The 25524-nt window shown below is 46.1% G+C and overlaps 1 protein-coding gene across 2 annotated transcripts in view; it reads left to right on the forward strand.

Moving 5' to 3' along the window:
- G6PD (glucose-6-phosphate dehydrogenase) overlaps positions 1-25524 on the forward strand; it is a 32464-nt gene that overhangs the window by 1346 nt on the left and 5594 nt on the right. For both annotated transcript variants that reach the window (XM_088453420.1, XM_088453421.1), the window contains exons 2-11: positions 3495-3631; positions 12872-12909; positions 13865-13973; positions 14317-14534; positions 15107-15265; positions 15365-15490; positions 15566-15659; positions 17059-17245; positions 18579-18814; positions 25445-25521. In XM_088453420.1, coding sequence (XP_088309546.1) covers positions 3495-3631; positions 12872-12909; positions 13865-13973; positions 14317-14534; positions 15107-15265; positions 15365-15490; positions 15566-15659; positions 17059-17245; positions 18579-18814; positions 25445-25521 — 1381 coding nt within the window. The remainder of the gene's footprint in view (positions 1-3494; positions 3632-12871; positions 12910-13864; positions 13974-14316; positions 14535-15106; positions 15266-15364; positions 15491-15565; positions 15660-17058; positions 17246-18578; positions 18815-25444; positions 25522-25524) is intronic.

Raw genomic sequence — 25524 nt, forward strand, 5'->3', positions numbered from 1 at the left:
CATGGAGGAATCCACTTATGTTTTCTCTCAGTACACAACACGTGTTATGCTACGCACTTCTGTACAGTATGTTACAGAATACTAAAGCGTTTTAACATGACCCCATTTTTTGTAGCCTATGACATTTAAGGGGTTAACGATGGTGCCTTTTTTTTTTTCTGTGGAACCCAAAAAAATATTGGCAAAAAACCTGAGTAATAGCGAAGAGATCCTCAATCCATCTCGCTGCATATCAGTGGTCCTAGATACAGTATGATGAATCCTGGAAGTGAAGGGTTAAATAATTAGAGGACATTTGGAAGCGTTGGGAAGGCAGGAGACATTGATGCTCTGTTAAAGGAAACGGTTATATATTACCGGTGTCTAAGAATTTCTACATCGTCATTGTGCTGTATATTTATTTTTATGCACAAACATATCTCACGGCATTTTCCTAGCAGGTACTGAAGGGTTAATCTGCTCTTTGCAGAACTTTTCAGAGAAGGCTGAATTGCACTGCACTGGCAAGAGATTGCATAGGGATTATATGTCAGAAATAGGGGGTTATCGGGGACATTCACTAGCAGACTTTGAAACGACTGCACGATTATGACATTGCAATCGTGCAGTCGTTTCACAGTCTGTGCTGTGCCTACACTGAGCGTTTAGTCGTTCAGTGTAGGCACATCAATCATCCCCGAACATGCTCAACCTGACCTTATCGTCAGGTTGACCAGCATGTTTGGGCGATGATTGATGTCAGCGGGAGCGCGCATCGCTGGTGGTTTCCGACATTACTGTGCACAATTCATGAGCAATTGAACGATGTCGTTGTCGTTCAATCGATCATAGAAATCGACAAGTGGATGTGCGCCTTTAAGGTGCGTACACACTACACGATATGCTCCCTGAGCGATATCGTGTAGTGTGTCCCCGGCAGGCTGTGCTCAATGTCGTTCATGACATTGAGCACAGCCGCTGAACGATATCATTAACAATATCGTTCAGCGCCAGGCTCTCTCCCCCATTCCCCGACATGCAGGTCGTCAGGTTGTTCTGCATGTTCAGGCGATGGACAATGTCGGAAACGACCAGCGGGAGTGCGCATCGCTGGTCGTTTCCGACATATAAGTGCACAATTTGTGCACGATTACTGAGCGTTTGCACGATTACGATGTTGTAATCATGCAGTCGCTCAGTAATATCGCCCAGTGTGTACCCACCATTAGGCAACAAGACTTGCTAAAATTAGTTTATCAATGCTATTCTGCAAACCACACAAGACTACAATACAAGTCACACAGCTGTACTCCAGCACTGAATGGGTTAGCACCAGTATATACCTGTAAGTGGGAGAGGTTCAAGCCAATTGCTGTATCATGCTGACACTGCCTTGCATGCTGTGTGTTTTGTTTGAGCTTTTGTCAGTCTGCATGCGTGTACTGTATGTACATTGGCAGTGCTGCTGCCCCTTCATACAATGCAGGGAGCACACCCTGCCTGTCTTGCCCCAGCAAGTTTAATCTGCCAGCAACAGGCAGGAAGGGCTGTACTTAACCCCTCAATTGGATTCAGTTCTAAGCAAAGTAGTGTAATTGCAACAAGTAAACAGCGATTTAATGTTTCTTCCTGTATAATTAGTATCGGACATTGCCAATGTTGGAGTGTATAGTGTATATTTATATGCTGGTCAGTCACAATTCTGTAATCCATAATTGGACAATGTCACATTATAGTTCGGGGATGTGAGCTGGGGAAATCTCCACCCTTCTATTGCATAAGATTTTCTGTTTCTAAACCTCATGTCTGTTTTATTAATTATATGTCATACACTCTCCCCTTTATTGAAAGACTGCCAGGCCCTATTATTTCATATCTCATCAGTCTTCAGAAGCCTGTACTGTGAATTTATACACTAAGGGGTCTATTTACTAAACAGCAGCTTTTCAAAGCCACTGATGAGCAGCATTTTTGAATGCCAGATTTTAAAATATTTATGCCATGAAGTGCAAAATACTTAATACTCATAGCATTTAATACTCCTAGTATTGCTGTTTTTAATTATGCGGGAAAAATTGCAGATTATCATCGGTTATGAAAAGCTGCAGTTTAGTAAATAAACCTCATTGGGTCTATTTATCATCGTTACCTAATGGGTGGCTGTAAAAACTATTGTGCCTACTGCAGCGATACATAGTATAGTAAGCGCTATTTACTATGCAGGGGCTCCACAGCCAGCCTAACTTTGCTGGCTGACAGGAAGCGCTATGCACATACAGCGCTCTTACCTGATCAATGGTGACGCCACCCTGAGAAAATTAAATTAGGTTGCAGTCCTTGTTTTCTCCTGCGCTAACCCTTTAATAAATTGTGTGACATGATGCTATGGCCATTCTCCAGAGCAGGGGTTCTTAAGGTTTCCCAACAGGTCATGCTTTGAGGATTTCTGTCTGTGGAAACAGGTGGGGAAAAATACTGACCCAGCAATATGGGCTAAAACTGGGTACACACTACACTATTTGTCGTGCAATCATTGTACCTACGACCACTTTGCACGACCAACGTGTCGTGTACAAACAGCTCATCGTTGGCTAGATAAACATGTACTAGATCAGGCCTGGCCAACCTGTGGCTCTCCAGCTGTTGTGAAACTACAAGTCCCAGCATGCCTTTGCTGGAGTTTTAGCATTCCCTAATAGCAAAACTGTGTCAAGGCATGCTGAGACTTGTAGTTTCACAACAGCTGGAGAGCCACAGGTTGGCCAGGCCTGTACTAGATAAACGATAGCTATAATCTGATTGGCTGCTATCAGCAACACCTACACTTTGCCTTTTTAGAAGTTTAAGTAAACCTACCCCAAGTAAGTTACTTATATAAAAAGTATTTCCCTTTCCACTATAATTGGCAGCCATCATGGGACATTTTTTATCCCCTCTGACCCGTTCCTTCAGATAGGTAGTTACATTATGGAGCTGTAGGTTATGCAAGACTATGGGATCTATTTACTAAGCCTTGGATGGATATAAAGTGGACGGAGATAAAGTCCCAAGCAATCAGCCCCTAACGGTCATTTTTCAAACAGTCTGTGCCGTGGCAGTTATGATTGGCTGGTACTTTATCTTCGTTCAATTTATCTCCATTCAAGGCTTAGTAAATAGACCCATAATAAGGCTGCAATGTTACACTGCACACACAGGCGTGTTACATAACTAAGAAAAGGTCACCACAGCACAGATAGCCGTGCTCCAGTACCTCAAGGTAAGTGTTGCCCAGTGTAAGCAATACGCACTGTATTTGAGTGGCTGCTTCTCATTTAAAAGTTGACGTGCAATTTTTGTATTTGTGGAGGTTCCAATGCAATCAGTGCAATTATCTATTTACACACATATAATAAAATTCTGCCTGCAGGTCTATCTATATATGTATGAGTAATATGAATACTATCTGCCTACCATCACCACCAGTGTGTCTGTATTAGCCATACCCGAATGGTGACCCCTCCTCTCCCCTCCAGAGAAGAAGATGAGTGCCTCCCAGGAACAGGTGCACCTGAGCAGGTCAGAGATGTGCGGTATAATGAGGGAGGAGCTGTACAGTGAAGTGGATTTTCAGCAATCTAAGACGCACATGTTCATTGTAGTTGGTGCTTCGGTGAGTCAGTTATTACTTTTGGTGTAGTTGTGTTTTGATAACTAGATATTAAAATATACTTCGCTTTACTCATATTGTGTGTGTGTGTTTTAATGCACCGTCTGTTTAATAAGCTTCTGTATGTGGATATATATCTTTTTGTGTTCTTAAATAGTCACAGACATACCCCTTTTGCACCAGAGCTTAAACCCGGGTTATTGCAGGGTTAACCCGGGTAGCTCCTTGGTGTAAAAGGGGACTGGGTTGGATTCTCGGGTGGAGTGACCCGGCAATCCATCCTAAGTAACGTGCAGGGATTTACACGGGAATAACCCGTGAAACTCTGCAGTGTAAACGGCGCGATCCGGGCCACATGCCTGCCGATTGGCCGGCTTCAGTGGCGCTTGGAGATGACATCATCTCCAAGCGTCCACTTCAACGCCGGAAAAGCTGGGTCACTGCAGACCCGGCTCCGGTGTGAGCGGCGCCGACTTGGGAATATCCTGGGTCGGCGCCAGCTAAATTCCGGGTCTGATCCGGTTTGGAACCCTGTTCCAACCTCTGGGTCAGACCCGGAATTTAGGTGTAAAAGCAGTATTAAATTGACAACACAAACAGATGAGCAGGTGCGCTGCTAGGACACTGTTTGCTGACAGCCAATTACCACACACAATGTCCAATACAATCAGATATAGACAGTATGTAATGCCCAGCTGAATCAACACTTCATGCAATCACATGTTGATTGTACTGAACAATTGACTTTTAATTAGTGATTTAAACTAAATTAGCCATGTGGGTCCCTGTCGCCTACGCCGAGGTTAGCTGCTTTTGGAATTTATTGCTAGTAAACTAGTAGGCAACACTTTTATTATATTGTTTCAGTCCATAAATAAAATGAGTTAGTTCTACTGATTCCAGATTAAAAAAAACAAATACAAAGGATCATAGCATATGCTTTGGCGCTCCAGGGAACAATGTGTAATGTATATGACAGTGGTGTATGCTCCACAAAAAATACAGTCAAAGTATAGATCCCTCAATGAGGAAATATTTATTTTGTTTGGATGCGGGGTAAATACTGGCTGCTTTTGCATGTAGCCCACAAATGCTGGACAGCTTTATTTTTACACTGCAATAGATTTAGGCTAGGACACACCCCTCCCAAATCTTAAGCTGGGTACACACTAGACAATATTCCGTCCGATCCAGCGGCACGTACTGAAATATCGGGCACATCGTCCAGTGTGTACTCACTATGTCGATGACTAGGTGCGCTCCTGCAGTTCGTCAGTGACCTCATCAGTCGGCCCTACATTCAGGGGATGTCGTTAGCGAGGACCATGCTGCTGAATGCATCGGCAAGTGTGTATGCGACCTGATGCGAGAAGGGCTGTTTGGCGCCATATTACTACTGCGTTCTGTCTGGGGACTTTGCTTCTTGCACTGCTTAACTCTCACTTGCTGCTTACCCCTGTTCTCCTCTATACGGAAACAGTATGATTTACCGCCGGTTCAAATCCCGACAGCGGCAGCCCGACAGAGGAGGAAATCCCGATCATCCTAAGGTAAGTATAAACTAACCTAATTCTACCCCCTAACCCTTCCTTAGGGGTGCCTAACCCTAACCCCCCCCCCCCAAGTTCCTAATCCTAACCTTCCCCTTCCCTGCAGCCTAAACCTAAGTCCCCCGGGGGGGTATCTAACCCAAACCCCCCCCCCTTCCCCTAGCCTAAACCTAATCTCCCGGGGGGGTGCCTAACCCTAACTCCCCCCCCCGGGAACCCTAAACCTAAACCCCTCCGCGGCTGTCCTCGCCCGGCTTACCTTCGATCATTAAGCTGGGTGTCAGGCTCCCGGCGTAGGTCTAATGACAGGCGTCGGGATTACGTCCGTAGGCTTCCCGACTGCTTCCCCTCTATACATCAAGTCATGACACTGTCCCTGCAGTATGCAGCCCTGCCCCACTAATGGTCACCAGATTAAGTGTCCGTGTCACTCCCACCCACAGAACCAGCATTGCTCCTCTCTCATCAATATCCTGAATTACCAAATGCAGTCTGATGGGCTACAGGTCATTTTGTCCATGCTGGCTTCAGAACTGTGGGCTCATAGACAGAGGATATAGGGCAGGATGTACTAAATGAAAAATGCGATAAAAACCCGGGGTGTCCACCAAGGCTCAGACTCGGAGGGTAACGCCAGCTTTTGCTGATGTTATCCTATAGAAGCCTATGGGCTTCTACCGCATCGTGTTGGTATGAGGGATCCTAGCATGCCCCGTGGCCTCCGCGTGGCTCTGCGCATGGGCAGACGGACTCCCGGGTCATAAACCCGGAAGTCCAGGGGGCGCAGCGCTGATCTCAAAGGACAGCTCTTATCGGTAGAGCTGTCCTTTGCACTACTGATTGCATATGTTAGTACATATGCAATCAGTAGGGTTGCGATGTCTGGCGGGATGTACTGTACATTGTTAGTACATCCCGCACAAAGATTGACAAGGAAAAGGTGCTGGGACTGTAATCTAACACACTTTTGAAAATGGCATTGGCTGCAGCAAGGAGGAGCACAAAAATACCAGCAAGAACCTGTGCTCCTAATCCCATGCTGACAACATACGCACACAGCACTGCTTAATGGTTGTGTCACCAATGTGTGTGTGCAGGGTCGTAGCTAGAGTAATGTGACCTGTGCCATGGCACAGGGCACCACAGGGCAGGGGGCGCTGTTTGGGCCTGTCAAATTTCTGTTTATTATTATTCTTGCTTGTAGCTTCCTCTTATTTCATCCCCAGCATCTCCTGGCCTCTCCTATCTCTTCCCTGGCCCTTCCCCATGAGGCCATGGCCCTTTTTTGGGTGCATTATGTCCCTTTGAAAAATGAGGGGGGCACCAATGCTTTTTCTGGCACAGGGCACCAAAAAGTCTAGTTACGGCTCTGAGTGTGTGTGTGCACATTGTGTTACTCAATATAGGAAGAAAATTCCTTGCTTCATTTCAGTTTAGCAACACACAACATCCTCCCATTGTCACATACAGTGTGAGCACATTGCCTATGATAGGCAGAGCCAGTGTATGTTCCTTTTCTATAATACATGTGTGGACTGTGCAATGTATTCTATGTTATTAGTATTATCCGCTGTACAGTAGCTGCTCTGTAACATTTCTCTTGCCGTTCTGGTTATTCCGTATGTCGGAGTTATGCACAGCACTGCTCATCTTGCTCTGGGTAACATTTCCCCTATATACGTTTTTGTTCGGTACGGTATATTTTGTCGACATGGTCATAATGAAAACATGCTTGGCATGTCGACATGATGAAATGATGACATAACTAGAATGTCGACTTAACTGGTTCGGCATCACTTCTTCGGGCGATGAGTATCCCTAACCCCTAACCCTTCCACTAGTGCCTAACCTTCCCCTGCCGCATCCTAACCCTGACCCACTGGATTGTGCAGAATGCCGACATTTCAACAATGTTGATATCATAACTGTTGACATTGTGGTGTTGACATAATGACTGAATCCCATACTTGTTCCATGTACCAGACATGTGTACACATTTTGTCCTGATCTAGAACACTGTATTACTAAGAACTAATAGGCTGGTGAGGGGTGGGGTGGCTAGGGGACCAGCATTTCTAAATAATCTCTGTCTGTATTTTGGGCTATTAGTACATGTCAGATTTTAGGCTAAAATAGCTACCTGTCTGTTGTATTTTGTTATAAAATAACATTCTATCTACCGTACAGGGTAGTAGGCCCTTTTGTACTTACACTTCCACCATGACGTGCCCTGCGTACAGACTTTATTACACAGTCTTTTCAGGAATTACAATATTATTCTCATTATTGGATCGACGTTCTATGCCTTGGTGAGAGAGAAAGTGTAAAGAGATAAAGTACCAACCAATCAGCTCCTTACTGTAATTTTTTAAACGCAGCCTGTTACATGACAGGAGTTGATGGGTGTGGATCATTAGGTCTACAGTAAATAGGTAGACAATGGAAGTTAGACAGGTAAAAGGTCGACACACTAAATGTCGACTGGTAAGAATGTCGACGGTCATTAGATCGACACACAAATGGTCGACACTTGTTTTGTTTTCTAGCCTTAATCTTCACCCTAACCCTCCTCTTGGTGCCTAACCCTAACCCTCCCTCCTGGAGCCTAACCCTAACCATCGGGGTAGGTGCCTGACCCTAACCGTCCCTTCTAATGCCTAACCCTCCGGTAAGTGCCTAACCCTAACCATCCCTCCTGGTGCCTAACCGTCGGGGTAAGTGCCTAACCCTAACCGTTGGAGTAAGTTCCTAACCCTAACCCTAACAAACTGAAAAAATACCCCCAAAAACATGTCAACCATTTCTATATCAAATGTATGTATGTCGACCTTCAGTACCTGTCGACCTTCAGACACTGTCGACCTATTGCCTGTCTAACTTCAATTGTCTACCTATTTAATGTAGACCTGAAGACCGGATACCGGAGCGGATTGGTTGGTACTTTATCTTTCTTCAAGGCTTGGTATATCTCCTCCTTTAAATTAATGTATAAAGGTAAAGCTTTTATTCTGGTAATTATGAGTAATTCCATGTCAGGGTTCTGTAACTCAGAATAACAATACAAACAGTACAGTCACATTATATTGTTTCTTTACTGTTATTTATACGGAACGGAGCCCGATGCTTGTACCATCCATTATTATACATCTATCCTAAAACCCCCTCCAACCTCCCATTATGTGTAGGCTATTGTACAATTAGACCAGGTCTTTCGGCACAGAACACCCCCTCGCTGCCCTGTGCAAACATACACAGCTAGAAATGATGTGTTCTGGCCGAGATCCCAGCATATACATTTGCTTTTCTTTGTCAGTGTTATTCAGCGGATTGCCCTGATAATAAGGTCTTACTCTTGGTGCCAGCCTTGTAAGTCACCTAGCCACACCTTCTGTATACAACTCCTTGATGCTGGCACTGCCGTCTCATGCCTCTGCCAACGTATATAGGGCCTGTTTCAGAGTTGGGAATAGAGGGCCTGATTCAGAGCCGCTTGTAAACGGCCGCTCGTTCGCTCTGAGCGATGTTCGCACAACTGCGCATGCGTATGGGTCGTAATGCGCATGCGCAAACCAGTCATTGCGGTCGGAAATCGAGCGCTCGCAAAACAGCGAGGGGCTGCTAATTTGACAGAATGTACCGTTTGTGGGTGGTAACGGGAAGGTGCTTGAAAACGGGGAGTGGAGATCCGAACGCAGGCGTGCCTAACGGTAAAAAGGGCGTTTAATGGGAGTGCATAATTAGTAAAGGAGCGTCATCGACCACGTCACTTGGTTGTCTTTTAGCCTGAACTGCTCGCAGTGATAGCGGGAAGTAAATCCTACTACAAGCACTGCGAGCAGTTCAGATGCCTATCGATGTACCCGATTAATCTAATAAATACTGGAGATGACGTGCGATGCGAACGGAAAAGGGGCGTCTTTACAAAATAGCGAGCGCATTTTTCGTTCGCTCGCTCGCTCGCTCGCTCAGACATAGAGGCGTCAACAAACCGCAATGAGCGAGCACACAATTTAAAAAGCCGGCCCATTTTTTTGAACGACCATCCGCAAATAGCGTCCGGGTCTGAATCGGGCCCAGAGTGAGATATCTCTCTCAACTGTGAACCTGAACAAACCATATTGCAATGCAAGGGGTATAAATACATAAATTTTTTTACATGTGGGGTAAATACTGGCTGATTTTGCATGTAGCCCACAAATACTGCACAGCTTTATTATTACTCTACAATTTAGATGTCAGTTTGGAAACAATCCTCCCAAATCTAAATCTCTCTGCACATTTTAATTCTGCCCCCCCCCCCCCCCCCCCCTGCAGTGCAGCACGGTTCACCAAGATGATCAGTTGAGAGAGATATCTCACTCTGGGTCTGATTCAGAGCCGGACGCTATTTGCGGGCGGTCGTTCTGATGAAGGGGCCGGATATTTAAATTAAGCGCTCGCTCTTTGCGGTCTGTTGACGCCTCTATGTCTGAACGAGCGAACAAAACATGCGGTCGCTATTTTGAAAAAAACGCCCCCTGGACGCTCGCACCATACGTCATCTCCGCTATTTATTAGATTAATCGAGTACATCGAACGGCATCTGAACTGCTCGCTATTCTTGTGGTAGCATTTTCCTACCGCAATCATGCGAGCAGTTCAGGCTAAAACACAATCAAGTGACGTGGTCAATGACGCTGCTTTGTTAATTATGCACACCCTTAAAACGCTCGTTTTGACCGTTTGGCACGCCTGCGTTCGGATCTCCACTCCCCGTTTTCAAGCACCTTCCCCTGTTACCACCCACAAACGCCTCACACTGTCACTCAAATTAGCAGGCATTCGCTATTTTGCGAGCACACGAATTACGGCCGCACTGACTGGTTCGCGCATGCGTATTACAACCCATACGCATGCGCAGGTGTGCGAACATCGCTCGGAGCGAGCGAGCGGCCGCTTACGAGCGCCTCTGAATCAGGCCCTCTATTCCCAAGTCTGAATCATACTTGCCTACTTTTTAAAAAGCATTTCAGGGAGATTGTGAAAGCAACACCTATGAGCGCGGCGGTAAGGTGGGTGTGTACTGCTACACTGAGAGGCGTATCATAATATTGATTTGCATCCAAATGTAAATGAGCCCCAAAGCAGTTAGTAAGATCTACTTGTAGATGAAAACACACTGATACTTTTTAGAAAATGCATGTAGCCATAGGGATCATTGTGCAAATTTATAACCAATGCAGGGAAATTACACTAATGATCCCATTTGAATTTATACATCTCTGTTTTTTCTTTTAGATAACAGTGTCATAAAGGGGGTAAGGTGCAATCAGGGAGATTACTAGACTCTTCAGGGAGACAGGGAGATTGCTACTATTTCAGGGAGTCTTACCTCAATACTCTTACAATCAGGGAGAGTTGGCAAGTATGGTCTGAATCAGGCCCATAGTCCATTCCTGATCGCTCCCTTCACTTGCTGTTATGTAATACACGTATAGCCATTGTGTAGCTCCAAATAATCATTTCCTCTTAATTGGGCTGAAGAAGAGTTGTGCATTAAAACAATTTGTGCTTTTTGTCCCACCCACTTACAAATTGCATATGGCGACTGGGACGCATTTTGCGCAACCCTTTCCGACCTGTGCGCATGTGCCTTATATGGCCAGTTCTGCAAGCTGAGCCAAAAGTGCCTTTTTGGGGGGCACATTTTACACTTGTGACCTAGAGCACAGGTTCTCAAACTCGATCCTCAGGACCCCAAACAGTGCATGTTTTCCAGGTCTCCTCACAGAATCACAAGTGAAATAATTATCTCCACCTGTGGATCTTTTAAAATGTGTCAGTGAGTAATGAGTACACATGTGCTTCTGCTGTGTGACCTGGAAAACATGACCTGTGTGGGGTCCTGAGGACCGAGTTTGAGAACCACTGATCTAGAGGCAAATTCCAACCAACTCTACATGGGGCATGGTATGAAAAGTTGACAGTCAAAATGTCGACGTGGACGTTTGATCAACAAATGTGGATATTTTTTTTACTTATTTTAGTCTAATTCTAAACCTTTTCCTAACCCTAAAAATAAGCTAAAAACCCTGTTTGTCGACATTCTAATGTCAACCTGTTGAATGTCGACATTAATAATATGTTGACATTTAAACCAATGTCAATATACTGGTTGCCGCTCAAAGTTCATGCCGTCATTCAGAACCTGTCGACATTCTGATCGGATCCACTGTACCTGAGCCCTGTTGAAACCTTTCTCAGCAGGGCTCATGTAGAATCTGTTGAGACCTTTTTCAAACTGAGGGCCTGATTCAGCAAGGATCGCTATTACGCTCGCAGCTCCGTAATCGCAACAACAAAAAACAACAACTTGGAAATAAGGTGCAATTTCCGTATAAATGCTCTGTTTGGTTATTCTGAAATCGGATCTTTAGTAGAGACTAATATACAGATCCCATTGTTCCCGGGATGGTCCCGAAGCTGGCAGCTTTTGCCTCTGGGGGCAAGCACAGCTCATTGGTCCAAAGTACAACAGCACCATCCCACATTCCCAATAATACGTGCTCACAGGCAGGAATGCTATGTTATGATGAGCTGGGAAATCTGCCAGGGTAATAATGAACATGCACTGGTACAGTATGAGCCAGCGATGTGTAATAAGGTGCTATACACAGTGTCTGTACAGCACGAAAGAATAGGCCTCCCCTCTATCCAGCAGGGCCTAGGAGAGATTGCCCGACGGTCTTCTGCAATCCTAATATTAATTATTATGTTTTAATGCTGTGATATTATTTAAGCTTACAAATCATGTAATATCAGTCTCAATGATATGGGGTCTCTATTCTAGTGGCCCCTAGTACATAGATTTCATATTGTATTGAAATTTAATATCCATAACTATAATAATATCTTTACGGAATCAATTCCTTACCAATATGTATCGTTGTAGTTGTAGTAACTTCTATATTGCTATATCGCAGTGTCTGTGAAACACTTTAAGGAAAGACTGACCTCTTAAGTATGTGGCTATTAAATTAGACTAACTTATAAACATGATGCTGGGGCTCGCGCATGTGCATGCCAGACGCGGTGCATGCGCAGGGCATTAACATTGAGCCGCTTGCGAGGGCATAGCGCTTGTGAGCGGCTCTGAATCGGGCCCTATATGCGAAAACGCAATGTTTCAGAATTTGTGCAGCCCAGTACAAACAAAATGGCAGATAACTAGAGATCAGGCGCAGACTGAGACTTGCAGCAAGGCTTTTACTGGTGTGGGCAGGGTGACTGTCACTGGTGTGTGTAAAAATGGTTTAAGACTGGAAGATGCACCCAGTATAGTACAAATATCCCCAGCACAACGTATATGGCTGTAGAATCTCAAAGTGTAATTCAGCTTCCGATGTCTGACTCTTTGCTGTGCATTCTATGAATATTAGGAAGTGACCCTATAGGGCTGTGCCGCATCCTCAGTACTAGGAAATAACTGTGCCCTCTACATTTATTTATAAGAAAGGAAGTGAAGTTTGCGTAATCTGGATACATTTTTGTGCACATTCACATTTCTGTTGTATAAACTTAGCATAAAGTGTATAATTGCGTTGGAGAAGTGTGTTATGCAGTGCAGGGCGACTAACTGTGTCTGGGGGAGAGTTGGTGATACTGATAATGACATTGTTCTCCTGTAATAACGTACATTCTCTTCATCCTACAGGGAGATTTGGCCAAAAAGAAGATCTATCCGACCTTGTGGTAAGCAGAAGAGACTCATTCTGCTTGTCGATAAGCTATGTCAAACCCGACATGATAGTAATACGATGCACAGCAAGGTCACCATTTTAGCTTTAGAACTTTAAACGTAATGTTTTACCATCGTGCTTCAAGTTCTAAAGCCAACATGGTTACAATGATGTACATCGCATTAATATAATACTATGTTGGCGTGTTGTGTTTGTAATAATTCTGCCCCCTTTCTGCTCCTAGACATTCTAAATGTCGATAAACCATAGCCATCACCTTTGGCGGTGATTGTCATAGGAGATACGTATTGTTCATGCATCCCTGTATCTCATTTGTCTCACTGTAAAACACATGGGGCCTTATGCCTGAATCACATAGGGTGTCTGATATACAAACAGGCTCCCTTATATATTGTACTATGAATGGCTTCATATTTTAGTAATACAAAAACTTTTAAAGCAGCTATACCGTTCTGAAGAATAGTAAGGGTACAGGTGCCAGCAGGCCCTTAATGTCCGGGCATGCTGGCTCTTGTGGTTCCAATTTCCCTCAAAGCTGCACCTCACATGTCAAAATTGTGTCCATACGATCCAGTGATTGGAGGAATATGTTAGCTGATTAGTCTTCATACGTTATAAAATAATTCCAATAAATTATTATTTTTTTTTTGTGTATATGTGTGTGTATATATATATATATATATATATATATATATAATCTCCTTGGTAAATAGCACATTGAAATATTGCAGAATGTTTTCATTATTTTAGAGTACAATTTTGCAGATTTGATTGCAGTGGTTTTGTTTATCTGGCCATGAGAATTGTGCAGGAGACACATATAGTAAAGTTTACACTGTGATGACTGTTCTCTCCTAATCTGAAGTGAGGTCCTGATACTGATCTGTGAATTATACAGGTGTATAGAGTACAGTGGTGTGGTTGAACTCTGTGTTGTTGACTTACAGGTGGCTGTATAATGACGGGCTCCTCCCTGAAGATACCTATATAGTGGGTTTTGCCCGTTCAAAGCTGAGTGTGCAGGACATCCGTAAACAAAGCGAGCCGTACTTCAAGGTAATATAGCGGAGAAGGGGAAGAGAGGTCCTCCTAGGTACTACACTGCTAGTTCTAGAGGTTGTGTTCCTTGCCCCGCTTCCACACCTCCATATGCATTGTGTCTTTGTAGTGTGATAACATTAGGAACATTATCACAAAGGCAGCGAAAGACTGGACTGGGTCTTGTGATCAGGACGGTGGACATTTGAGGAGTGTAACCTATTCTACTTTGTGTGTGTGCTGCATACAGTATATTAAATACCTAAGATGCAAAAAAAAGTGTCCACTGCTAGGAGCTGCAGTGCCACCTTGTGGTGCACATAAGAATATTAGCAACAACTAATTTTCTTGTGTTCTCCAGGTTACAGAAAATGATGCAGGGAAACTGGATTCATTCTTTAAGAGGAACTCCTATGTGTCTGGACAATACTCAGATGAAGCTTCTTTCAAGAATCTTGATCGACATCTGCAGTCACTGCCCAATGGGTCAAAAGCTAACCGCTTGTTCTATTTAGCCGTACCACCTAGTGTGTATCATGACGTGACCCGGAACATCAGAGTGGCTTGTATGAACACGACGTAAGTGATTCACTTCTATCATTACCCTTTATCTTATTGTCTGTATTCATTGCTACATGGTTAAGAGATAACATGTTTGTAAGAGAACAGTACGTAATGAACTACAGGTGTCACGTGAGGTCTGCTTTCTTTAGTCAAAACTATGTCGCTGCTTTTATAAGGACGCAATGGGTAATTTTAAACATATCTCCGATAAGACTTTGGGGTCCATGCACTAAGCCTTTGAGAGAGAGAAAGTGGATGGAGTTAAAGTACCAACCAATCAGCTCCTAACTGTCATTTTTCAAACACAGCCTGTAAAGTGACAGGAGCTGATTGGTTGGTACTTTTATCTCAGTCCACTTTATCTCTCCCCAAGCCTTAGTACATAGACCCCTTTTTGATATATACCATATGGAAACGACCGTGCATATTCTGGTGCAACATCACCCAATATTCAAGCTATATGACACATGCAGATCCTCACTCATTGGTAGAAAAGAAATATGAGCTCGTTTGTTGTTACAGTAATAATCATTATTACACATTTGTTCACTTTGCCTATATGTCTTATTTTCCCTCTGGTCCTGCAGCGGTTGGAATCGGGTGATTGTGGAAAAGCCGTTTGGGAAGGACCTGGACAGTTCAAACAAGTTATCTGAGCACATCTCCTCCCTCTACCAGGAGAACCAGATCTACCGTATTGACCATTATTTGGGCAAAGAGATGGTGCAAAACCTCATGGTGCTCAGGTTAGACCCATGTACTATTGTTCTACATCTGTCTGTGTAATCCCAGCCTCTGTTATTTTACTCACCTTAGTGTGATGCACTTTACTCTTCTTACTATAGATTTAGCAATCGGATATTTAGCCCCCTGTGGAACCGCGATCACATTGCCTCTGTGGTTTTGACATTTAAAGAGCCATTCGGCACTCAGGGGCGCGGAGGATACTTTGATGAATTTGGAATTATCAGGTACAAATAATAACGGTGAAACTATTCTATCAGCCCATCTGGCATTTGCGTCATCCTCTCTCTGTCTATTTCCAGAGATGTGATGCAGAATCACCTGCTGCAAATGATGTGCTTAGTGGCCATGGAGAAGCCGGTGTCCACTAACTCAGATGATGTGCGGGATGAGAAGGTACGTAATGTATTGTTGTGTGTAGGCCCATACGATACATCGCACCTTACATCACACACCAGGTACCGTTTGATGGAGAGGAAGAAAGGGCTAACAGTGATGCTTAACGGAAATACTAAGGGGTAAGTTTACTCATGGTTGATTTCGATCAATTTCTAAATCGATCAACATCGATGGGCTTTCTGAGTGCAAAATCTGCAAATTTATCATCTGCAGGGTTTCTACTTTAATTGAAGCTGAATCCCTACGGCATACTTGCCTACCCTCCCGATTTGGTCGGGAGCCTCCCGAAAATCGGGTGCCGCTCCCGACCTCCCGGGAAGGCAAGCAAGTCTCCCGGCAGCTGCCGACCCCTCCTGCCCCCCACCGCAATGACAGGAAAATCCTCGGCAGCGGGGAGCCTGTGACGCGATTCACGTCGAATTGCGTCATTTTGGCCCCGTCCCCTGCTTCACGCTGCCTGTAATATCAGCAGCGTGTAGCGGGGGCGGGGCCAAAATTACGCGATCGCGTGGCTCCGCCCCCGCTCCACCCACAAACTCTTCTAGTCTGGCCGGCCCTGCCCCCGTTTGCTGGCCACGCCCCCCCAGTAAAGCCGATCTGGCTGCTCCCTCCCGGAAGGGGCAGCCAGATAGTCGGCAAGCATGCCCTACGGATGATAAATAACCAGATTTTGCAGCTGTAAAGCCCCTTTATGTTGGTCGGTTTAGGTAAATTTTTAAATCGGATCTCCTGAAGTGTAGTAGAGGAGCAGCAGTAAGTGTGGTTTGGTGTGGTGCGGGTTCCCAGCTGGCAGAAATTAACTCTAGAAGACCAGACAGTTTACATCGCACAGTGATGTAAGAAGCCGCGAAAGAGGACTCAATTGTCCCGTGAGGTTACTTGTTACACCCGGCCACTGTGACGGTAGGTGTGGTGGGGGTGTAGCATCTGATGTGTCTGGTAACTGACGCATTTCTCCGTATAGATATAAAAACTTTTTTCTTTTTTAACTACCACCGTTCATTAGTTATTAACTATTAACGGGATACACATTGCTTATTGAGTATATATTTGTTTATCGCTGCTTCTCACATTTATTTATAGTTTTAAAGAAGATTAACTATCAAAATGTTAGTTTTATCCCACCTTCTCCTGAAGATCAGAGAATACTGGTATGATACTGTAAGAGGATTCATGTGAGGAACAGTAGTAGATGGAAACCTTCTCCTAGATTTCAGGATACACATGGGAAATAGTTTGTTAGTCTTGTATAAATGAGGCCAAGGAGAAAAAGACAACTGGAACTGTTATATATCTTTCCTGCACAGAATCTGATTCCTGCATTGGTCCAGTTCATGTTTTAGCTTTCAAAAAGTTGCCTTGGCTGCGTTTTAATTCTACTGTGGTCTCTCTGCAGGTGAAGGTACTGAAGAGCGTGCCCGCGCTGTCCCTTAGCAATATTGTTTTGGGCCAGTATGTTGGGAATCCAGAGGGGCAAGGAGAAGCTCAAAAGGGTTATCTGGATGACCCTACAGTACCGAAAGGATCCCTTACCCCAACATTTGCCACTGCTGTGCTGTACGTGCAGAATGAGCGATGGGACGGTGAGAAAGTCCATTAGTTAAACTAGTTAGAAAGTACAAAAAGATGTAATGTTCATGCATGGCCGTAACTAGGGGTGTGCGGGTGGTGCCGTCACACAGAGCGCAGGGCCCTGTGGGTGGTACCATTGCTGCCCCACAGCTTTTGCTTCTGGCTAGCGTGGCCTGGAACGGCACCCTACAGTCCTTTGGGTGCTTCAGGCGTGCACCCTGCAGAGCATCCTCAGGACTCTTACGGCAGTGCTGCTCTTCCCGGTGCTGGCATCTCTGCCCCTTCTGACATCATGCATTCGGGGCGGGGGCGGCACGGAGCATACTGCAGTTCTTGGGCTATATTACTAAACGTATCATGAGAGGCATGGAGAGCAGAAGGTGTAGGACAGAGCAGAGCAGGGACAGAGGTGATCTGTAACATTCAAATATATCAAAGGTAATAAGCAGTGGCGGCTCCAGAGTTAGGACTGTAGCATACTCAAAAATTCAAATAAGAGAGCCACACCAAATTTTGGACACCAAATCAAGCCTCACCTCTTGAGCCAACACTTGTACATAGAGTTCAGGAAGGCAGCGTTTCTGCAAATAAGAGGATTACTAGAACTAGGGGAGACTGCATGAAATTGAAGATTGAAGGGTTACATAAGGGCGCAGTTCTTTACAGAAGGGGTGATCGATCCATGGAATGGGTATGGTATATAAGGCAAACATTCATCATGTTGACATAAGAATGTCATCATGAAATATTGAGTTCCACCACTTCTCTAGGACCACTTTAAACACTGCATTCGGGGTCATGGGTGCCGAGTGGGGGGGGGAGCGGGTACAGTTTACCCGGGCACGGGCTTGCTAGAGGGGCCCAGGGTCGCCCCCCCTCCCTCACAGCAGCTCAGCACACCGCTTGTGCTGGGCTGCAGTGCGAGACTGCTCGCAGCTGCTGCAGCAGCTGGAGCAGTCTCCTATGGCTGTGGGGGGGAGCGATCACACTGATCGCGCCCCCTTGTTTAGCGCCGGGCTGGGGGGCTTACAGTGCCCCCCTCCCCAGCGCGTGGCCAGCCAAAACAGATGGACTTGGCCAACTATTAGAGAGGACATGCAAAAAACAGGGCCCCTTTAGAAAAGAGGGGACAGAGGTGTGTCGGCACCACCACTTTGATTAGCAGGAGGGATAATCTTGGTATAATTTTCATAGAAACAAATCAGGCACATAAGTTCATCCATGACCCTGCTCCACTCCTAGAGGAGGGGGTGGGGCCCTCAGGCAGTGGGGCTCACTGGGGATTTCCCCTGTACCCCTGTGGGCCAGTCCGTCCCTGTGTGTGACTAATTCTCATGTCCCCAGGTGTTCCGTTCATCATGCGCTGCGGGAAGGCTCTGAATGAGAGAAAGGCTGAGGTAAGGCTGCAATTCCGCGAGGTTCCGGGCGATATTTTTCAAGGACAGTGTAAGAGGAACGAACTGGTGATACGAGTTCAGCCAGATGAAGCTGTCTACACAAAGATGATGACCAAGAAACCGGGGATGTTCTTCAACCCTGAGGAGTCAGAGTTAGACCTGACATACGGGAGCAGATACAAGGTAACTGGGGATCCTACAACATGTGCAGGACAGATATAATGTGCATAGTACTCGCATAGTTTGTGTAGGACATGTTATTCTAAGTTCATAATATACAATGTACCTAGAAGTCCTGATGTCTGTATACAACAGGTACCACACTAGAACATAGGAACTTGTGACAGCAGTGGGTTCTGCAGACTGTGCTGGAGGCTGGAGACAGAGATGAATTTTGCAGGCTGCGCTGGGTGTTGGTGATAACACTAGAGGCTGGAGACAGATGGCTTTTGCAGGCCAAATACAGGGGGCATGGCAATGACCTCAGAGCAAACCATTACAATCACACACATGGCTTACAGTGCTCTATGCAATGGTACAATAGACAATATACTGAAAATACAAATGACCCTATGAAATTATGGATGGATCCAAAGTGCAGTATACCCAATGTATGATCCTATGGCTTTTGAGTGTGCATATAATATACCCAGAGACCCGCCCAGTACATTAGGATCATCATCCTGCAGCCTGGTGCAGCCCCTGAAATACCCCCAAAAGATTGTATATACAGACTAATAATTTAATCATTAACCAATGCCATTATAACCATGCTGCTGCCTCTCCTCATACACAGAGGGCAGAGAACGTTTTATAGAATGAGCTGAAATGCCTTACTCTGATTGCCTGTTTCTGTAAGAGTCTGAGATGTATGCAGGCAAAGGAAGTCATAAAAAGCCTGTTACCGAGTATAATATTGTTTACATTAATAGAAGAGAGTGAGTACAGAAGCTAACTGGGTACAGTTATTAACACAGATACTAGGCTATCCAATTACAGTCAGGTGCATAAATATTGGGACATTGAATTTTCATATTTTGGCCTCTATTCACCACCACAATGGCTTTGAAATGAAACAAACAAGATGTGCTTTAACTGCAGACTTTCAGATTTAATTTGAGGGTAATTACATCCAAATCAGGTGAACGGTGTAGGAATTACAACGGTTTCTATATGTGTCTCCCACTTTTTAAGAGGCCAAAAGTAATGGGACAAACTAAACAATCCTAAATCTATCTTTCACTTTGTAATACTTTGTTGCAAATCCTTTGCAGGCAATTACAGCCTGAAGTCTGGAACGCATAGACATCACCAGACGCTGGGTTTCATCCCTGGTGATGCTCTGCCAGGCCTCTACTGCAAATGTCTTCAGTTGCTGCTTGTTCTTGAGGCATTTTCCCTTCAGTTTTGTCTTCATCAAGTGAAATGCATGCTCAATCGGATTCAGGTCAGGGGATTGACTTGGTCATTGCATAACATTACACTTTTTAGCCTTAAAAAACTCTTTGGTTGCTTTTGCAGTATGCTTCGGGTCATTGTCCATCTGCACTGTGAAGCGCCGTCCAATGAGTTCTGAAGCATTTGACTGAATATGAGCATATAATATTGCCCGAAACACTTCAGAATTCATTCTGCTGCTGTTGTCAGCAGTCACATCATCAATAAATACAAGGGAACCAGTTCCATTGGCAGCCATACATGTCCATGCCATGACACTACCACCACCATGCTTCGCTGATGAGGTGGTATGTTTTGGATCATGAGCAGTTCCTTTCTTTCTCCATACTCTTCTCTTCCCATCACTCTGGTACAAGTTGATCTTTGTCTCATCTGTCAATAGGATGTTGTTCCAGAACTGTAATGGCTTTTTTAGATGTTGTTTGGCAAACTCTAATCTGGTCTTCCTGTTTTTGTGGCTCACCAATGGTTTACATCTTGCGGTGAACCCTCTATATTCACTCTTGTGAAGTCTTCTCTTGATTGTTGACACATATACACCTTCCTCCTGGAGAGTGTTCTTGATTTGGCCAACTTGTGAAGGGGTTTTTCTTCACCAAGGAAATAATTCTTCTGTCATCCACCACAGTTGTTTTCCGTGGTCTTCCGGGTCTTTTAGTGTTGCTAAGCTCTCCGGTGTGTTCTTTCTTTTTAAGAATGTTCCAAACAGTTGATTTGGCCACACCTAATGTTTTTGCTATCTCTCTGATGGGTTTGTTTTGATTTTTCAGCCTAATGATGGCTTGCTTCACTGATAGTGACAGCTCTTTGGATCTCATATTGAGAGTCGACAGCAACTGATTCCAAATGCAAATGTCACACCTAGAATCAACTCCAGACGTTTTACCTGCTTAATTGATAATGAAATAATGAGGGAATAGCCCACACCTGTCCATGAAATAGCTTTTGAGTTGATAATCCCATTACTTTTGGCCCCTTAAAAAGTGGGAGGCACATATAGAAACCATTGTAATTCCTACACCGTTCACCTGATTTGGATGTAATTACCCTCAAATTAAATCTGAAAGTCTGCAGTTAAACCACATCTTGTTTGTTTCATTTCAAAGCCATTGCGGTGGTGAATAGAGGCCAAAATATGAAAATTCTGTCAAGGTCCCAATATTTATGCACCTGACTGTATGTCCCACACACTTTGTCTGGTAAGTCCTGCTATAACCATCATGTCTGGTATGTCCTGCTATAAGCATCATGTCTGGTACGCCTTGCTCTAAGCATCATGTCTGGTACGCCTTGCTATAAGCATCATGTCTGGTACGTCCCCAAGGAGCTGGCATTCCGGCTGTTTCTCCGGCACCTCACAACCACCAAGATCATAGGTTTTTTCTAGCATTATAGAGTTGTGTAGTTACAGTATGGTAATTAGCGTCGATGTGCGCAGCCACACATCTCATTTCAGCACATCGCCTCTAATTAAATACCTCCCTAGGGCTCTATTTACTACAATCCACATTGGTAATGCAGATTGTATTGTGATATTACCGAGTGAATTTGCATTGCGAATTCAGGCAATATCACAGGGATTTACTACAAATCCCTTGCAGGGACAGAGCTTGCGAGAAAGCTCTGTCCCTGCGAATCCCCTCCGCACACTAGTCACGGTATTTTCGCAAAAAAATACCATGACAAGTGCCCCGCACATGCGCTGACCGGCCGCCGCTGCAGCCCCCCCCTCCGGGCTCTAAGCCCCACCCCCCGCGATCGCAGACCCCCCCTCTCCCTTAATTACACTTACCTGCATGATCCGGGCTCCGGTGATGTCCTCCATGTCGCTCCGGTCAGGTGACATCCCATACTGCACTGGGACCCTGTCAGATGACGACTGAGCCCCAGTGCAGGCTGGGAGACCAGCTGACCGGAGGGAGGACATCACCAGAGCTCCAATCACCGGTCCCTGGAGTCAGGTAATTTTTGGGGCATTTTGTACTTTTTTTTTTGCAGTGTATCAGCATGTTGTCTCCTTAGACCACACAGCCGATCACTGGGGCCGGGTCCCGGCTCTGCTCTCCTCGTCAGAGCGGAGCAGGAGTCCGGTAACCAAGAGAGACCCTGGATAACGCCACCTCCAGGTGGCGTTATTATCACAGGGCTTTCCCTGGTATTTTTTCACAATTTATTTTTAGTAACTTGCACACAGATCGCATTTCCTATTACAGTGATGGGAAATGCGATCTGCTTACTAAAAATAAGCGATAATTAGGGGTTGGAGTAGAAGTTTACGAATTCTACTCCAATTGCCCTGTAGTAACTTTAGGTGATAGTAAAATAATGTGAAAAGGATGTGAAAGCACCCTTTTTCACTTTATTTTAGTAAAAATATAGTTAATTGCCACTACATGGGATGCTTAAACTTTCTTTAATATCCATTAATATTTATTTATAAATAGTTATTTATTAACAGTTCTATAGCTCACACATACACAGCACTGTACATATTTTCATGGATGGCATTCAGGACAATTTTGTAGCCTGTTCATGTCACCTCCGCTGTCTTTGGATGAGCTGCTGGTTGCTGTAAATCTAAAATGAAAACTATGCACATTTTATAATTAAATTGTTTGCATTGTTCAACTGTATCTGTTTACATAGTCACTCTTCTTCTTGTCTGTATTAAGCACAATATTGCAATGGTTTTATTCTACCATTAAAGCTACCACTCAGATATCTATAGATAATAATAATATTATAAGTGGTGTCCCTCCCCGTGGTAACACCCGGTGCAGAACAGTTTGCTTTGCCGCGCATCGGCAAAAAAGAGGATGTGGACTCGTGGTATGGGGCGTGGCATCACTGGTAGGGGCGTGGCCTCATGGCCCGAACCCCCCCTCTTTTAGTCTCTCCAGGAGTACTGGAGATGCGGACTGTCCCCGGTGACCAGTCTGTGTGCGGTGCCGGCTCCCTCACTGTGTCAGAAGCCGAGTGCTGCACTAAATGCTTCAGTGCAGAACGCAATTCCTGTCACTGAGAAGGAGTCGTCACTTTGGTATCACCTTTTGGCTGGTGACACCCGAGTGCGGCCCGCATCCCCCTTGTGACACCACTAATTATTATTAACTTTTAATACATGGAAAACATTTCACAGTAACAGAGTGCTAGAGGTTACACAATGCACAGTACCATAAGTACCGAACTTTAATATCACATCACAGACTGGGTAGGACAGATAACAGGGGCAAGGGTAGGGCAACTCACTGAAGCTAGTAGTAGTTACAGGTGGGAGATGATTCAGTACTCGGTCCTCCTGTAGCGAACATAAGTGCAAGCAGACAGAGGGCCTGAACGCTCGCAAGCGGGTTGATGTTGGGCCAGTGCGCATGCGCACGACGGACCCGGCTCAGTCGTGCGCATGCGCGAGACTCGGATAGTGACGGGCAAGCCGTCGCTATGGGTTTCGCTACAAAGGGGGCATGCTGTCGATGGTGAGTGACAGCACGCCCCCTTTGGTGGGCGTTCCGGGGGCGTGGCTGGCCAGACGGAGGCATTCACATGGGAACGCCTACTGTCTGGGGCCGGCCCCACTGACATCACAAATGATGTCAGTGGGAGTGCTTTTGGCTCTGACAGAGCCAAAAGCACTCCAGGGCTTGCGGCAGACGAGACCCTACCACAAGGGTCTCGTCGCAAGCCCGATGGTCGCGATGGTCTTGACCATCGCGACCATCTTTTTGGCCGCTCGCTATAGTTGTGGGTGGTTACAGGGCCGCCATCAGGGGGGGACTGCCGGGCCTCCTGTCCCGGGCCCGGAGAGATGGGGGGCCCGGGTGGCAGCGACAAGGAAGAGCAATTGGTGCTGCTGCATTTGCAATACTATGGAGCCGGCCGCGGCAGCCAATCAGGAGAAGCCACTCCTGATTGGCTGCCGTTCCGCGAGCTGTGATTCACTCGCGGCCAGCTCAATAGTATTCAGCTGGCCGCGAGCCAATCACAGCTTGCGGAACAGCAGCCAATCAGAAGCGGCTGCCCCTGATTGGCTGCCGTTACGCGAGCCAATCACAGCCGGCTCCATACTTCTAATACCTCAACGCAGATACTTTATCTCCGGCTGCGGCCCGATGCATTCCGTGCCGCTGCCACCCTGGCCCCTTTCTCAGGTAAGTCTATATTTGTGTTGGACCTGTCTTGTGCCCCTACTTGAATATGGCCAGCCTTCCCTAAGCCCTCTCCTTCCCAGCCAGCCTTCCTTTCCTGCCCACCCCCCCAGTGCAGCCAGCCTTCCTTTCCTGCCCACCCCCCAGTGCAGCCAGCCTTCTCTGCCCACCCCCTGTGCAGCCAGCCTTCCCTGCCCACCCCCCCAGTGCAGCCAGCCTTCCCTGCCCACCCCCCCAGTGCAGTCATCCTTCCTTCCATGCCCCCCAGTTCAGCTTGCCTTTCTTTCCTGTCCACCCCCCCAGTGCAGCCAGCCTTCCTTTCCTGCCCACCCCCCCAGTGCAATCATCCTTCCTTCCATGCCCCCCAGAGCAACCAGCCTTCTTTTCCTGCCCACCCCCCCAGTCCAGTCAGCCATCTTTCCCTGCCTTCCCCCCCAGTCCAGCCAGCCATCCTTCCATGCCTACCCCCCCAGTCCAGCCAGCCTTCCTTCCCTTCCCACTCCCCCCAGCGCAGCCAGCCTTCCTTCCCACTCCCCCAGTGCACCCAGCCTTCCTTCCCTGCCCACCCCCCAGTCCAGCAAGCCTTCCCTGCACTACCTCCCCCTTCTAGTCCAGCCAACCAGCCTGTCTTCCCTGCGGCACCCCTATGTCTAGCCAGCCTGCCAGCATTCTCTGCCCTGCCTCTCCCCTAGTCCAGCCGGCCTTCCCTGCCCTTTCCCCCCCAGATCAAATCATCCTTCCATGCCCTGTGCCCCCCACTAATATCCAGTCTTCTCTACCCTGTTCCCCCCCCTCCACCATGTCTAGCCATCCCTGATTTACACACCAATTGAGGCACCATCCCCGAATTAGCTCCACCCACATTATCCATCCAAGTCTACCCTATACCCCGGGGGGCCCTGCCTATTTTGTCAGTACCGGGCCCCAAAATTTCTGATGGCAGCCCTGGGTGGTTATCCACAGCTATGCGAGCGGCCAGGAGGCCGCTCTAAAATCAGGAAGGACGGCCCTGATTCTGCTCGCTCTGTCAGAGCATCCGGCTCTGAATCAGGGCCAGAGTCAGTCGCTTGCGGAGACAAGGGAGCGTAGCACTGGTGACATAGTGTGTGCTAGGGAAGGAACATAAGGGAGGAGGCCCTGCCTGTCAGAGCTTATACACTTATAAATAGCAGCTTACATATAATAACTCCTATGTATGTCAACCCAACAGGATGTTAAGCTTCCAGATGCCTACGAGCGGCTGATTCTGGATGTGTTCTGTGGAAGCCAGATGCACTTTGTGCGCAGGTA

The sequence above is a fragment of the Taudactylus pleione genome, unplaced genomic scaffold, assembly GCF_031769625.1.
Source record: "Taudactylus pleione unplaced genomic scaffold, aTauple2 ptg000579l, whole genome shotgun sequence".
Lineage (NCBI taxonomy): Eukaryota > Metazoa > Chordata > Amphibia > Anura > Myobatrachidae > Taudactylus > Taudactylus pleione.